A 14,987-nucleotide genomic window follows, 5' to 3' on the forward strand; every position below is an offset into this window, starting at 1 on the left:
TGCAGAAAATCATTTAAACTAGGCAAACGACAGCTGTGTCAGTCTTATGTCGACTTTGTAAGACAGCAGACCAAAGCTTTTACCAAGTGGTACAAGGCAAGTAGTGTCGCTAACTTTGAGGAGGTGGTACATTTAATATTGGTGGATAACCTGCTGGAGTCTGTTGGACCAGAGGTTCGAGTCTTCCTGCAAGATAAATTGTTGACCACTGCACTGGAGGCAGCCAAGTTGACTGATACCTTTGAAACTAACCGCTCCTTGTCCGAGTGGTCTCATCACTCTTTTCAACAGCCTGGCATGAGCAGAGAGCATCAAAGAAGAACTGATTGGAGGATGAAGTGCCAGGACGAAGGAGAACGACATCAGCCAACTAAGTTACCTGGTGAGCCACATCACTCAACTTATGGTCAACCAGGTGAGCCATGACAGTACCCAGAGTGGCACCAGCTACAACGTCAGCAAGGAACTAAGGTCAAAAATGAGGTAGTATGCTTCCTTTATAATAAATCAGGCCACATCAGGCCTAACTGCCCAAATAATAGAATTAATATACACCACTCTCGAGAAGAAAGAAGTCCCGCTGGGAATGTTCATTGATTTACGTAAAGCTTTTGATGCAGTCGACCATGATTTGCTGTTAAGTAAATTAACACACTATGGTATAAGAGGCCACTCCCTCAACTACCTAAAGTCATACCTTAGTAACAGAAGCCAATACGTGTACACAAATGGAGCAAACTCTTCCGCACAACAAATTACACTCGGTGTCCCACAGGGAAGTGTTCTAGGACCACTCCTCTTCTTCATCTACATCAATGACCTACCGAATGCATCACAAGTACTCAAACCCATATTATTTGCAGATGACACCACATACGTCTTCTCTCACCCAAACCCAGTCATATTGACCAACACTGTTAATACTGAATTGCAAAAAATATCTACCTGGATGATGACAAACAAGCTTACCTTCAATACTGATAAAACCTATTTCATTCAGTTTGGAAACAAAGCTACAAATGTACCGCGAAACATAACGCTGAACGGATCACCCATCACAAGACTCACAGAGGGAAAATTCCTAGGAATCCACCTTGAGTGTAGCCTCAAATTCCAGAGATACATACAACAAATTTCCTTACTATCAAAGATACGGTACATTGTTCCACAATTAGCTCTCCTTGTTCTGTATCATTCACTCATCTAGGCTTATTTCACATATGGAATTTGGGCATGGGAATCAAAAATATCAAATCACCTAAATCACCCAGCAAAAGGCTGCAGTCAGAATGATAACAAATTCCCGCTCTCGACAGGAAACTCCACCAATATTCAAAAGTCTAAAACTGCTCCCCGTAAAGAACATCCATACATATTCTTGTACCTACTACAGGCAAAGAACACTACATTCAAACATAAACCCTCCACTTAAACTTCTCACCAACCTTAACAGGACACACGACCATAACACAAGACACAGATCACTTTTTGACAAACTCCGTGTCCATATCACACTGTAAAAACTCTATGCACATCATCGGCCCCAAAATTCGGAATTCATTACCAGTAAATACTAAAGCAACCCGGTTTGAACATCAATTTAAGACTCTTCTCAAAACCCACCTACTCACCCTAAACTAAATACTCAATACTCAATATTTAAACTTTACCGAAAATCTCCCAATTACTCAAATCTGAAAACTTCAAAACTAGATGCCCAAAGTTCATGCATTACTTAATACTACATTGTAGTATAAATACCTACCCAAAAAAATACTGCCTTACACCCAATTGTTAGCATTTTCAATACTGTAAACTGCATACAGCAACTCGCAATGTTATATTCCCATAATATAATTTAAATATTTACTATTGATATACAAAGCCTAGAAAATACTTTCAACTTGTCCCGATGTAATATCCCTAGATTATAATTTCAGTAAACTTCTTGTCTATTATAAATAAAATAGATGTACAACTTAAATTATGATAAATTCTCTAGTATTAAGTAGTCTGTAAGCCATTAAATTTAGTCTGCCCATAATGCCAAGGCATGATAGTGGCTCTCTTTGCACTGCAACTCATTTTTGTAATTACATAACCTCAATGTAATCTTGCAAGAAAATAAAAATCTGTATCTGTACATGTATCTGTCTGTTAGTATGGTTGGGTTTGGGTGAGAGAAGATATAAGTATATAAAACGGGTTTAAGGAGTTTAGATGCATTTGGGAGGTCATTGATGTGAATGTAAAAGAGAAGTGAGCCAAGGACACTGCCCTGTGGGACAACAAAAACAGGTTGTGTATTAAAGTTAATAACATTTGTGTATACACACTGGTTCCTATTGATAAAATATGATTTCAAGTAATCGTGAGAGTGTCCTCTTACCCCAAAATGTTCAAGTTTTAAGTGCAATAGATCATGTTCAACTACATCAAATACTTTTCATAGGCCTATCAAAAGTCCCGGGAAATTTCCTTTTTTTCGAGTGCTGAATATATTAGTTCAAGCATATGTGTAATTGCATCGCTAGTACTTTTTTTCAGTCTAAATCCAAATGAAGCTTCGCCTAGATGGGTTTTGAGTGTGAGATGGTTGGTGCAGGAAAGGAGGAAAAGGTTACCTGCTGTGAGGTGGAGAGTGTCAGCTGCTTTAAGTGGCAAGTGGTTCACGATTCAGGAAGAAGAAAGATAAGGAAGGCCAATAGAGAAGATGTGAAAGTAGGAAATCGATTCTCCATTCTCCAGGAGGAGTGTACTTCAGTGGGGAGACTCTCAGGTAAGATATATGGACTGTGCTTTTTGTAACAGAGATAGGAAGGTCAGACAGAGGGTGTGCATCCCAGGAGCTGGTGTTGGTGACATAGTCAGCAGGTTGGATAATATTATGTCAGATAATGGAAACAAGCCCATTATCTGTCTTAGTGTTGGTGGAAATGACATCAGGAAGGGCAGGAGACAGGAGCTGCTGGATAAGTACAGGTCAGCCATAGATATTTTGATGTGTTTTGATGGTGAGCGGGTAACAGGGTTTCTTGAGGTTAAAATCAAGTATTTGGGTAGTTATCAGTGAGGTAGTCTATTAGCTGACTGTTTGAGTTTACGATTTGGTTTGCTACCTTTGTTCCAACGGTCGAGAAAAAGACATTATTAGATTAGTAAGTGTTAACATTTCTTCAGATCCTTTGTAATTAGATACATTCTGCACTGTTTTCCATATAGATGCTTTTTATCAATATATTTGAGGATGCTGTTCGTAAAGCAAATAGTTGCACGAAACCTAAGTTACAATTAAAATAAGTTACATTCACATTGCTGGCATTATATGTGTAATTCTCATAGCTTTAGTAATTATTGTAACAAAATAGTTTAATGTGTGAAATAAACTTTCAAATTATTATTTCGTTAGGCTGAAATTCCATCGACTGCATGTGGGTAATTAGGACTGTAACTGAACACTACCATCAAACAACTTAAATCGCTTAAATATAGGGATTAAAGCAATCTCTCTCTATCTCTCTCTCTCTCTCTCTCTCTCTTTATATGTATATATATACATATATATATATATATATATATATATATATATATATATATATATATATATATATATATATATATATATATATATATAAATATATATATATATATATATATATATATATATATATATATATATATATATATATATATATATATATATATATATATATATATATATATGCAATAAGATCACAGTAAACAGGTGATTTCAGAATATGCAAAACAACCACTCTGAAAGAATAGAGAAATTCCAAGCGCTTTCGTGACTACTCACATTATCAAGGAACTATGAAAGTAAAGCATCCAAGGAAGCTATATAAGGGGTCTGGCCAGCACCTCACTATCAGATCCCACAACGGTTAAACACCTGCAGCGCGCCGACCCAACTTGGATAGGTCCTTTGCACAACTCACCCACAAACTATTCTACCCAAGAAAATTTGAAAATTATTATTTGTCCAGTGTATTATTAAATTCTTCCCAAATTCTATTAATTATAAATGGATCTAATTTATATAAACCAAAGGAAATATTCATATTATTGTCAAAACTGCTTTTTTGTGAAACAAGATTCAATGATTCAATTATATTCCTGTCGACCATGGACTTGCTTGATACTACTTTCTCAACTTTTTGAAAATCAATTGGATGGTTAAAATCTCTTACATGAATAAATAGAGCATTGGAATCTTGTCCAGTTCTAATGCTATATTTATGTTGTTTTAATCTTAGTTCGAGATTTTTACCAGTTTGACCGTAATAAACTTTATCGCAAATTTTACAAGGAATCTTATAGACACATCCGTCAGCATTTTGGGGAGGAATTCTTTATCAAAAGTTTTTTTACTGTATCAAGATTTTTGAATACAACTTTAATATTAAAAGTCTTAAGAAGAGAAGGCATATCAACCAAGTTTTCATGGTAAGGGAGAACCAACATATTTTTAGTTGAATAAGGCTGGTTGCCCCTTTTTGGATTGTAAAAAGTATTTCTAGCAACTTTAAAAGATTTATCAATTACATTTCTTGGGTATTTTAAATCATTACCTATTTCATAAATTTTGGATATTTCCTCATCTATGAACTCAGGACTACAAATTCGTAAAGCTCTCAAAAACATTGATGAGAAAACAGACAGTTTGACTCTATCTTGATGCGAGGAATAATAGTGGACATAGGAACAGTTATTTGTAGGTTTTCTGTAAATTTTAAATTTGAATTCATTATTACCCTTAATAATTAAAACATCTAGAAAAGGCAATGAGTTATTTTCTTCAAACTCAACAGTAAAGTTTATAGAATGGACTAAGCTATTTAATTTTCCAAGGAAATGGTGTATACCTACATTTTTGGGCATAAGACACAAAATATCATCAACATATCTGAACCATTTAGCTCTATTAGGGAGGATTGTGTTAAGTAACCTTGTTTCAAAAAAATTCCATGTATAGGTTACTAAGAACAGGTGAAAGAGGATTTCCCATTGCCATACCAAACTTCTGAGTGTAAAACTTATCATTAAATACAAATTTTGCATCAACAATGCAAAGTTTAATAAGTTTAATGATAGTAGGAACTGGCAATGGTAAATCATAGTTAACGACAGGAATATAATTGAATCTTGTTTCATAAAAAGCAGTTTTGACAATAATATGAATATTTCCTTTGGTTTATATAAATTAGATCCATTTATAATTAATAGAATTTGGGAAGAATTTAATAATACACTGGACAAATAATAATTTTTAAATTTTCTTGGGTAGAATAGTTTGTGGGTGAGTTGTGCAAAGGACCTATCCAAGTTGGGTCGGCGCGCTGCAGGTGTTTAACCGTTGTGGGATCTGATAGTGAGGTGCTGGTCAGACCCCTTATATAGCTTCCTTGGATGCTTTACTTTCATAGTTCCTTGATAATGTGAGTAGTCACGAAAGCGCTTGGAATTTCTCTATTCTTTCAGAGTGGTTGTTTTGCATATATATATATATATATTTTTTTTTTTTTATTATCACACCGGCCGATTCCCACCAAGGCAGGGTGGCCCGAAAAAGAAAAACTTTCACCATCATTCACTCCATCACTGTCTTGCCAGAAGGGTGCTTTACACTACAGTTTTTAAACTGCAACATTAACACCCCTCCTTCAGAGTGCAGGCACTGTACTTCCCATCTCCAGGACTCAAGTCCGGCCTGCCGGTTTCCCTGAATCCCTTCATAAATGTTACTTTGCTCACACTCCAACAGCACGTCAAGTATTAAAAACCATTTGTCTCCATTCACTCCTATCAAACACGCTCACGCATGCCTGCTGGAAGTCCAAGCCCCTCGCACACAAAACCTCCTTTACCCCCTCCCTCCAACCCTTCCTAGGCCGACCCCTACCCCGCCTTCCTTCCACTACAGACTGATACACTCTTTAAGTCATTCTATTTCGCTCCATTCTCTCTACATGTCCGAACCACCTCAACAACCCTTCCTCAGCCCTCTGGACAACAGTTTTGGTAATCCCGCACCTCCTCCTAACTTCCAAACTACGAATTCTCTGCATTATATTCACACCACACATTGCCCTCAGACATGACATCTCCACTGCCTCCAGCCTTCTCCTCGCTGCAACATTCATCACCCACGCTTCACACCCATATAAGAGCGTTGGTAAAACTATACTCTCATACATTCCCCTCTTTGCCTCCAAGGACAAAGTTCTCTGTCTCCACAGACTCCTAAGTGCACCACTCACTCTTTTTCCCTCATCAATTCTATGATTCACCTCATCTTTCATAGACCCATCCGCTGACACGTCCACTCCCAAATATCTGAATACGTTCACCTCCTCCATACTCTCTCCCTCCAATCTGATATTCAATCTTTCATCACCTAATCTTTTTGTTATCCTCATAACCTTACTCTTTCCTGTATTCACCTTTAATTTTCTTCTTTTGCACACCCTACCAAATTCATCCACCAATCTCTGCAACTTCTCTTCAGAATCTCCCAAGAGCACAGTGTCATCAGCAAAGAGCAGCTGTGACAACTCCCACTTTGTGTGTGATTCTTTATCTTTTAACTCCACGCCTCTTGCCAAGACCCTCGCATTTACTTCTCTTACAACCCCATCTATAAATATATTAAACAACCACGGTGACATCACACATCCTTGTCTAAGGCCTACTTTTACTGGGAAAAAATTTCCCTCTTTCCTACATACTCTAACTTGAGCCTCACTATCCTCGTAAAAACTCTTCACTGCTTTCAGTAACCTACCTCCTACACCATACACTTGCAACATCTGCCACATTGCCCCCCTATCCACCCTGTCATACGCCTTTTCCAAATCCATAAATGCCACAAAGACCTCTTTAGCCTTATCTAAATACTGTTCACTTATATGTTTCACTGTAAACACCTGGTCCACACACCCCCTACCTTTCCTAAAGCCTCCTTGTTCATCTGCTATCCTATTCTCCGTCTTACTCTTAATTCTTTCAATTATAACTCTACCATACACTTTACCAGGTACACTCAACAGACTTATCCCCCTATAATTTTTGCACTCTCTTTTATCCCCTTTGCCTTTATACAAAGGAACTATGCATGCTCTCTGCCAATCCCTAGGTACCTTACCCTCTTCCATACATTTATTAAATAATTGCACAAACCACTCCAAAACTATATCCCCACCTGCTTTTAACATTTCTATCTTTATCCCATCAATCCCGGCTGCCTTACCCCCTTTATATATATATATATATATATATATATATATATATATATATATATATATATATATATATATATATATATATATATATATAAATAAAGGCAATTATAATCAAATATATATTATAATGACATAAATGGCGTCCGCCTACCTGGCAATGCCGGCTGGAACATGTCCAGCAAAAGCTGGAAGAACAGGAATCATCCCAAACTGTCGCATCCGGGCGAGAATTTGTTTCTGGAGAATAAGAGTCTGGTTGTGCCATGATGGCCACAGTGGGCCACCCCAGCCTCGAATGTTGCCCATGCGGCCCCTGTAGTAGTGCACCTCAGTATTATTATTCCATACATGACTTGCACCTAAGAGAATGGAACTTATAACGACGTATCGGCCCGACTTAGATCATAAACTAGTCATGCAGATGCTAGTGGCTAGTTAAGGGTACAGGTCGAACCGAAAAGTCGTATCATTCTCCTTTGTAAGTTTGTTTGTGTATTGTACCAGGCATGGTATTGTGTGAATTCTCTGTTATTATTAGTAGGTGGTTGGAAGTGTTGGTGGTGGTGGTGGTGGTGGATGTGGTGGTGGTGGAAGGTGAGTGAGGTGGTAGTAGGTGGGAGTGTTGGTGGTATTGGAGGTGGTGTATTGTGGTGGTGGTGGTGGTGGTGGCGGTGGTGGTGGGGTGGTGGTGGAGGTGGTGGGAGTGGTTGGTGGTGGTGGTGGTGGTGGTGGTAGTAGTGGTGGAGTGGTGGTGGTAGGTGGGTGGGAGTGGCTGTGGTGGTGGTGAGTGGAGTGTTGGTGAGTGGTGGTGGTGGGAGTGGTGGTGGTGGTGGTGGATGGTGGTAGAGGTGTGGTGGTGGAGGTGGTGGTGGTGGTGGGAGTGGTGGATGGTATTGGTGGTGGTGGTGGTGGTTGGAGGTATGATGGTGGTAATTGATGGTGGTGGAGGTGGTAGTGGTGTGGTCCAGGTGGATGGTGTGGTGAAGTGGTGGTGGTGGTGGTGGTGTGGTAGCAGGTGGTGGTGGTATGGTGGTGAGGTGGTGAGAGGTGGTGGATGGTGGTGGAGGTAGGGTGACCATTGTGGTGTTGGTGGTGGTGGCAGTGGTGGTGGTGGTGGTGGTGGTGGTGGTGGTTGTGGTGGTGGTGGTGGTGGTGGTGGTTGGTGGTGGACCAGTGAGGTGGTGGTGGTGGTGTGGTGGTGGTGGGTAAGGGGAGTGGTGGTATTAGGTGGCAGGTGGGAGTGGCAAAATGGTGTTGGTGGTGGTGGCAGTGGTGGTAAGGTGGTGGTGGTAGTGGTGGTGGTAAGTAAGGTGTGGTAGTATGGTGGTAGGTGGGTTGAGGTGGTAGTGGTGAGTAGTGGTAGGTGGGAAGAGTGAGTGATGAGTGGTAGGTGGGTTGAGTGGTGGTGGAGTGACGGTGGTAGGTAAGTGAGAGTGAGTAATGGTGGTGGTAGTAATTGGTGGGATAGGTGGTGAGGTGTGGTGGTGGTGGTAGTGGGTGTGGTAGTAGGTGGTGGTGGGAGGTGGTGGAGTGGAGGTGGTAGGTGGTGGTAGTGGTAGGTGGTAGGTTTGGTTGGTGGTGGTGGTGGTGGTGGAGTGGTAGTATTAGTGTTGGTGGATGGTTGTGGTAGTGGTAGTGGTAGTAGTGGTAGTGGTAGTGGTTGTAGTAGGTGGTCGTGAGCAGTGGTAGTTGGTTGTAGTAGGTGAGTGGTGGAGAGGTAATGGTGTGGTTGCAGTGAGTAGGTAGGTGGTAGGTGGAGGTGGTAGTGGTTGTTGTGGTAGTGGTGGTGGTAAGGTGGTTGGTTGGTGGTGGTGGTGGTGGTAGTGTTGGTGGTGGATGGAGGTGGTGGTGGGAGTGGTGGTGGTGGTGGTAGGCGGTGGTGGTGGTGGTGGTTGTGGTGGTGGAGTGTGGTTGGTGGTGGTGGCAGAGTGGTGGGAGTGGTGGTAGGGAGGTGGTGTTGAGTGGTGGTGGGAGTGGTAGTGGTATTGTAGTGGTGAGTAGTAGTGTTAGTGGTAGTGGTAGTAGAGTAGTGGTGGTGGTGGTGAGGTAGTGAGTAGTTAGGTGTTAGGTGGATTGAGTGGTAATGGTGAGTGGTGGAGTGGAGGTGGTAGTGGGAAGGGGTGGTGGCGTTGAGTGGTGGTAGGAAGTGGTAGGTGGTTGGTGGGTGGTGGAGGTGGTGGTGGTGAGTGGTGGTAGTGGTGGTAAGGTTAGTGGTGGTGGATAATGTGGTGGTGGATGGTTGTGGTGGATGGTGAGGTGGAGTGGTAGGTGGTGGTGGTGGTAGTGGTGGTTGGTTGGTGGTGAGTGGTGGTGGTAGAGTGAGGTGAGTGCTGGTGGTGGTGGGTAGTGGTGGATGAGTGGTGGTGGTGAGTGGTGGTTGTGGTGGTGGTTGAGTAGTGGTGGTGGTGGTAGTGGTGGTGGTAGAGGTGGTGGTGGTGGATGGATGGTGTAGGCAGTGGAAGGTGAGTGTTAGGTGGTGGTGAGGTGGTGGTGGTAGGTAGGTGGATGGTAGGTGGAGTGGTAGGTGGTGGTGAGTAGTGGTAGGTAATGGAAGGTGGTTGGTGGTGGAGAGGTGGTGGTGGTGGAAGGTGGTAGTGGTAGTGGTTGGTGGTGAGTGGAAGGTGGTGGTGGTGGATTGGTAGGTGGTGGTAGGTGGTTGATGGCAGTGTGGTAGTGGTGTAGTGAGTAGTAGTAGTAGTGGTGAGGTGGTGGTGGTGTAAGTGTTATTAGGTGGTGGTGGAGTGGATGAGTGGTGGTAGTGGTGGTGGGAGTGGTGGTAGTGAAGTGGGTGTGTTGGTCAGTGGTGGTGGTGGTGGTAGAGTGGTGAAGGTGGTAGTATTAGTAGGTGGTAAGTGGTGTAGTAGTGGAGTGAGTGGTAGTGGTGGTGGATGGTGGTAGCAATATTAGTATTGATGGTAGTAGGCAGGTGGTAGGTGGTAGTGGTAGGTGGTGGTGGTAAGGTGAGGTGGGAGTTAGTGGTGAGATAGGAAGGACAATGAGGGGATTAGTGGTGGTGGTGGTCAGTGGTGGTGGATGGTGGTAGGTAGGTGGATGTGGTGGTGGTGGAGTGGTGGTGGTGGTGAGGTGGAGGCAGCCAAGTGTTGGTGTGGTGGTGGTGGCAGTAGGTGGAGTGAGTAGGTAGGTGGTGGTGGTTGGTTGTGAGTAGGTGGAAGGTGATTGGTGGTGGTAGTGGCAGTGGTGGTAGGTGGTATTAGGTGGTAGAATGTGGTGTAGTAGGCAGTGGGTAAGTAGCAAAATAGTGTTGGTGGTAGTGGCAGTGGTAGTGGTAGGTGGTAGTGGTAGTAGTGGTTGATAGTGGTGGAGGTGGTAGTGGTAGTGGTAGTGGTTGGTTAAGTGAGTAGGTAGGTAGGTGGTTGGTTGGTGGTGGTGGTGGTAGTAATAGGAGTAGTGGAGAGTGGTGATGTTAGGTGGTGGTGGAGTGGCGGTCTGGTGGTGGTGGATGAGGAGATGGTGGTGGTGGTGGTAGGTGGAGTGGTGGTGGTGTGGTGGTAGTGGAATGAGTAGGTGGTGAAGTAGTGAGTGATGTGGAGTAGTGGTGGTGGTGGTAAGGTGGTATGGTGTGGTTAGTGAGTGGTAGGTGGTAGGTGGTGGTAAGGTGGGAAGTAGTAGTATTAGTGTTGGTAGTAGTTGTAGTAGGTGGTAGTGGTAGTAGGTAGTAGTGGTAGTAGTTGTAGTAGTGAGCGTAGTGCAGTAGTAGGTTGTGGTGTGGTTATTAGTTGTAGAGTATTAGTAGTAGTTGTAGTAATGGTATGAGTGAGTAGTGTAGTTGGTTGGTTGTGTAGTGAGTAGTGGAGTGGTGGTGGTGGTAGGTAGGTTGGTAGGTGGTAGGTGGTTGGCCAGTAGGTGGTGGGGAATGGGGTGGTTGGTGGAGTGGTAGGTGGTGGGAGTAGTAGGTGGTGGTAGGTGGTGGCGGTGGTGGTGGTGGTGGTTGTTGGTGGTGGTGGTGGTGGTGAGAGTGTTGGTGGTGGTGTGGTGGCAGGTGGTGGTGGTGGTGGTGGTGAGTGAGGTGGTGGTGGTGGAGGTAGAGTGGTGGTGTTAGGTGGTGGTGGAGGAGTGGTGGTGATGGTGGTGTGGTGGTGGGAGTGGTGAGGTGGTGGTGGTGGTGGGATGGTGGTGTAATTGGTGAGTGGTGGTGGTGGGAGTGGTGGTGATGGTGAGGTGGGTAGTGGTGTTAGTGGAGTAGTGTGGTGGTGAGTGGTATTGTGGTGAGGTGGAGAGGTGGTGGTGTTAGGTGGTGGGGAGTGGTGGTGGTTGGTGGTTGGAGTGGTGGAGTGGTGGTGGTGGTGGTGGTGAGGTGGTAGGTGGAGAGGTGGTGGTGGAGTGGTGGAGTGGTGGTGGTGGTGGAGTAGGTGGAGGTGGTGGTGGTGGTGGAGTGGTGGTGGTGGTAGTAGGTGAGTGGTGGTGGTGGTGGTGGAGTAGGGTGGTGAGGTGGTGGTGGAGTGGTAATGGTGGATTGGTGGTAGGTAAGTAGTGGTAGGATGTAGTGGAGTATTGGTGGTGGTGAATGGTGGTGGTGGAGTGGTGGTGGTAGTGGATGGTGGATTGGAGTGGTAGGTGGTAGTGGTGGTGGTAGTGGTGGTAGTGGTGGTGGTGGTGAGTGGTGGTGGTGGTGAGTGGTGGTAATGGTGGTGGTGGGAGTGGTGGTGGTAGGTCGGTGGTGGAGGTGGTGGTGGTGGTGGTGGTAATGTGGTGGAGTAAGGGGAATTGGTGGGGTGGTGGTGGGATTGGTGGCATGTTAGTGGTGGAGTAGGTGGTATTGTAGGTGGTAAGAGTGGTGAGTGTGGAGTGGTGAGTGGGAGTGGAGTAGTTAGTGAGTGGTAGTGGTAGTAGATGTGGTGGTATATTGGTGAGTGGAGTGGTGAGTGGAGGTGGTGGTGGTGGTGGGTGTTAGTGGAGTGGTGAGGGTAATGAGTGGTGGTGTGGTAGTGGAGTGGTGGTATTAGAGTAGGTGGTGAGTGGTGGTGTGGTAATGGTAGGTGGAGTGGTGGTGGTAGGTAGTGGTGGTTGGTGAGGTGGTGGTGGTGAGGTGGTGAGTGGTAGAGTTGATGGTGGTGAGTGGTAGTGGTGGTGGTAGTGGTGGTGGTGAGTGTTGGCGGTGGTAGGTGGTGGTATTGTGGGAGTGCAGTGGTGGTGGTAGGTAGTGGGAGTGGGAGTGGTTGGTGGTGGTGGTGGTGGTGGGAGTGGTGGTGGTGGTAGGTGGTAGTGGTATGAGTGTTGGTAGTTGATGGTAGTGGTTAGGTGATTAGTGGTGGTAGGTGGAAGGTGGGGAGTGGTTGGTAGTGGTTTGGTGGTGAGTGGTGGTAGGTGGGAGTGGTGAGTGGTGGTGTGGTGGTAGGTGGTGGTGGTGGTGGTGGTGAGTGTGGTGGATGGTGGTGGTGGAGGTGGTGGTAGGTGGTGGTGGTAGAGTAGTGGTGTTAGTGGTGGTGAGTGGTGGTCAGTGAGTGGTGGTGGTGGTGGTGGTGGTAGGTGGTGGTGGGAGTGGAGTAGGTGGAGGTGGTGGTGGTGATGGTGGTAGGTGGTGTGGTGGTAGGCAGTGGTGGTGGTGGTAGAGTGGTGGTGGTAGGTGGTGGTAGTGGTGGTGGTGGTGGGGAGTGGTTGGTGGTGGTGGAGTGGGAGGTGGTGGTGGTAGAGTATTGTTGGTGGTGGTGGTGGTGGTGGTGGTGGTGGTGGTGAGTGTTGGTGGTGGTGGGAGGTGGTGGTGGTGGTGGTGGTGGTGGAGTGGTGGTGGTGTGGTGGTGGTGGTGATTGGTGGTGAGGTGGTGGTGGTGGCGGTGGTGGTGGTGGATGGTGGTGGTGGTGGTGAGTAGGTGGTGGTGGTAGGGTGAGGTGGAGGTGGGAGGACCAGTGTTGGTGTTGGTGGTGGTGGCAGTGGTGGTGGTGGTGGTGGTGGTGTTGGTATTGGAGTAGGTGAGTGGTGGTGTTATTGGTGGTAGTGAGCAGCAAGTAGTTAGTGTTGGTGGTAGAGCAGGTAGGTATTAGTGGTGGAGGTAGTGGTAATGGTTGTAAGGTGGAGGTGGTGGTGTTGGTGGTAGTGGTAGCAGTGGTGGTAGGTGGTGGTGGTGGTGGTGAGAATGGTGGTGTTATTGTGGCGGTGGGAGTGGCAAAGATGGTGGTGAGGTGGTAGTGGCGGTGGTAGGTGGTGGATGGTAGGTGGTAGGTGGTGGTTGCCGGTGGTGGTAGGTGGTGGTTGGTGGTGGTGGTAGGTGGTGGTAGTGAGTGGTGGTAGAGTAGGTGGTATTAAGGTAGGTGGTGAAGGGGTAGCGGTATTAGTGGATGGTAGAGTAGTGGATTAGTAGTGGTAATGGTGGAAGAGTGGAGTAGGTATTAGTGGTGGTGTGTAAGGTAAGTAGTGTAGTAGTGAGTGAGTGGTGGTAGAGTGGTAGTGGAGTGGTGGTAGTGAGTGGTAGTGGTGGAGGTGGTGGTGGTGGTGGTGTGAGTGGTAGGTAGGAGGTAGTAGTATTGTTAGTGGTTGGTGGTAGGTTGGTGGTAGTGGTAGGTAGTAGTAGTGGTTAAGAGGTAGTGAGTCGTAGTGTAGTGAGTGGAGTGGTAGTTGAGTAGTGGTAGTAATGGTGGTAGTAGTGTAGTAAGTGGTGTAGTAGTGGTAGTTGGTTGTTGTGGTAGTAGTAGGTAGTAGTGGTAGTGATGGTGGTAGAGTGTAGTGGTATGGTGTAGTGAGTAGGTGGAGGTGGGGAGCCAGGTGGTGGTGGAGGCAGATGGTGGTGGTGGTGGTTAGTGGTGGAGGTGGAAGATGGTGGGAGTGAGGTAGGTGAGGTGGTAACAGTGGTGGTGGTGGTGGTGGTGGGGAGGTGGTGGTGGTTGGTGGTGAGGTGGTGTGGTGGTTGGTAGGTGGTGGAGTGGTGAGGTGGATGGTGGTGGTGGTGGTGGAGTGGTGGTGGTGGTGGTGGTGGGAGTGGTAGTGGTGGTGGTGGTGGTGGTGGGAGTGGTGGTGTTGAGGTGGTGGTGGGAGTGGTGGTGAAGTAGTAGGTGGTGGAGTGGTGGTAGTAGTGGTGTTAGTGAATGGTGAGGTAGTAGGTGAGGTGGTGGTGTTGGTGGTGGGAGTGGTAGGTGGTGGTGGTAGTAGGTGAGGTGGAGTAGTGGATGGTGTGGTGGTGAGTTGGTGGTGAGTGGTGGTGGAGGTGGTTGGTGGTGGTGGAGTGGTGGTGGTGGTGGTGGTAGTGGAGTGGTGGAGGTGGTGGTGGTGGGGTGGTGGTGGTGGTGGTGAGGTGGTGGTGGTGGTGGATGAAGTGGTGGTGGATGTGGTGGTGGTGGTGAGTGGTGGTGAGGTGGTGGTGGTGGTGGTGGTGGTAGGTGGTGGATGGTGGTTGGTGGTGGTGGAGTGGTGGATGTTGGTGGTGTAGTGTAAGGTGGTAGAGTAGTGGTGTTGGTGGTGGTGGGAGGTGGTGGTAGTGGTGGTGGTGGTATGGTGGTGGGAGTGAGTGTTAGTGGTGGTGGAGTAAGAGTGGTGGTTGGTGGTGGTGGGTAGAGTGGTGGTGTAGTGGTATGGTGGTAGAGGTGGTGGTTGGTGGAGATTAGGGAGTGGTGGAGTTAATTAGTGGTGGATGGTGGTGGGAGTGGTGAGTGGTGGTGGTGGTGGGAAGGTGGTGGTGAGTGTGGTAGTTAGAGTAGTGTGGTGGTGGAGTAGTGGTGGTGAGGAGGTGGTGGTGGTAGGTGGTGATTGGTGGTGGTAGTGGTTGGTTGGTAGTGAGG

General features: G+C 46.2%; 1 protein-coding gene across 1 annotated transcript in view; it reads right to left on the reverse strand.

Annotated features, from left to right (window-relative positions):
- Naglu (N-acetyl-alpha-glucosaminidase) overlaps positions 1-14,987 on the reverse strand; it is a 443,026-nt gene that overhangs the window by 256,908 nt on the left and 171,131 nt on the right. The window contains exon 6 of the mRNA XM_070091031.1: positions 7,411-7,572. Coding sequence (XP_069947132.1) covers positions 7,411-7,572 — 162 coding nt within the window. The remainder of the gene's footprint in view (positions 1-7,410; positions 7,573-14,987) is intronic.

The sequence above is a fragment of the Cherax quadricarinatus genome, chromosome 33 (genome assembly GCF_038502225.1).
Source record: "Cherax quadricarinatus isolate ZL_2023a chromosome 33, ASM3850222v1, whole genome shotgun sequence".
Lineage (NCBI taxonomy): Eukaryota > Metazoa > Arthropoda > Malacostraca > Decapoda > Parastacidae > Cherax > Cherax quadricarinatus.